At 36.3% G+C, this 1,352-nt stretch overlaps 2 protein-coding genes across 2 annotated transcripts in view; one reads left to right on the top strand and one right to left on the bottom strand.

Moving 5' to 3' along the window:
• Positions 1–882, top strand: part of WDY (WD repeat-containing protein WDY) — a 9,209-nt gene extending 8,327 nt beyond the window's left edge. Inside the window, exons 10-11 of the mRNA XM_011298437.1 lie at positions 4–183; positions 397–882. Coding sequence (XP_011296739.1) covers positions 4–183; positions 397–681 — 465 coding nt within the window. The 3' untranslated portion in view covers positions 682–882. The remainder of the gene's footprint in view (positions 1–3; positions 184–396) is intronic.
• Positions 678–1,352, bottom strand: part of Incenp (Inner centromere protein) — a gene marked incomplete at its 5' end in the record, with an annotated part of 3,317 nt that continues 2,642 nt past the window's right edge. The window contains 1 exon segment of the mRNA XM_011317254.1: positions 678–1,352.

Here is a 1,352-nt window from a genome sequence, read left to right as displayed (position 1 = left end):
AATTTTAGCGGAAGCAGAGATCACACTGTGCGGTTGTGGTCCCTATCTGGACGTTATATCTCAACTTTCGGGACACTGAAGCCATGGACGAATCTGATACCGGATATACCAGTATCTGAGTACTTAAAAAATTACAGTCTTCCCCCGGATGTGAAACGAATTGGCTCTTCAACAACGATCAAGGTCTCTCGAACTTTACATTATTGATATTATCGTATGAGGCATTTCGTATCAACTGTGCAATGAAATGCATGACCCTAGTAAATTGGCTCGTAGGTTTTATACTTATTCAATAAGAATACAACTTACACACCAATGCGTGAGGATCCTTTTTCGTTGTACAGTTGCTTTGAAATATCCCTTATATCTAATCATTCACAATTTCCGTTCGATTAGATTTTCGAGGGTGGCTATGTGGGTGCAAAAATTGAAGATTTCGAGGAAATGGAGAGCATGAAAGAAGTTCCACATCATGAACGCCACTTGCTGTATGGAAAAAGACTAGAGGAGCCAATTCTGGGACAAAGTTACAAACCCGAGCCACGTCCGAAGATCGATGAGAAACCCAAGCTCGATAACACATTAACTTACGTAATAATATTAATTAGTTTTCAAGTTAGGCTAAATATTTTTACAATAATTTTGCTCAGTGAAAACGTCACCTCAATTCCAAATTCCTGATGAAATTTCAAATTGTTTGAGACTGTTTCAACTCTTTAATTAATCATGACAAATTAGTAATGTTAATATTAAATTCAAATCAACAATTAAACGGTGGTAATGTTCAATTAATTAATATTAATTGTCTTTTTCCTACAGATTCCTGTGTACTCTCACCTAAAAACACCAGACCTCCACTCCCTTCCCAAGAGACTGTCCTCCTAATAAAATCGAGGCAACCGTCGAAGAAATAAACTCGAAGCTTGAATACATAAAGAGAATCCTTTATTCTACGGCATCCTAGATTAAATATGCGTTAATACAAGAGCATGATATCTTACGACAGTCATAACAAAATTGCCTGTCTTCTGCTCCCTAAAATACAATTACGATTTTCGACTACAAGTTACGAAATCCCTCAAATAGACAAAATAACAGTCAATCTGATCCGATCCATAGTAAATCCACAAAAGCTCACTCGGCTCGACACCAAGTGGACTTGTTATCTTTTAGCGTTCACTTCTAAATCATTGACAAAAACAACTACTTTCTTCCTTCAATATTTACGAATATTTAAAAAAAATATTTGAAGTATCAGCGATTTCCTCCCCTAATGTCCTCTCCCGAAACCTAGTCAAGACATTTTGATCTCCACAAAGACACAAATATCAGAAGATCTTCCAAAAAAAAAA

The sequence above is a fragment of the Fopius arisanus genome, unplaced genomic scaffold, assembly GCF_000806365.1.
Source record: "Fopius arisanus strain USDA-PBARC FA_bdor unplaced genomic scaffold, ASM80636v1 scaffold00010, whole genome shotgun sequence".
NCBI lineage: Eukaryota > Metazoa > Arthropoda > Insecta > Hymenoptera > Braconidae > Fopius > Fopius arisanus.
The sequence above is the reverse complement of the archived record's forward strand: the minus strand, read 5'-3'. Positions and strand labels throughout refer to the sequence as shown.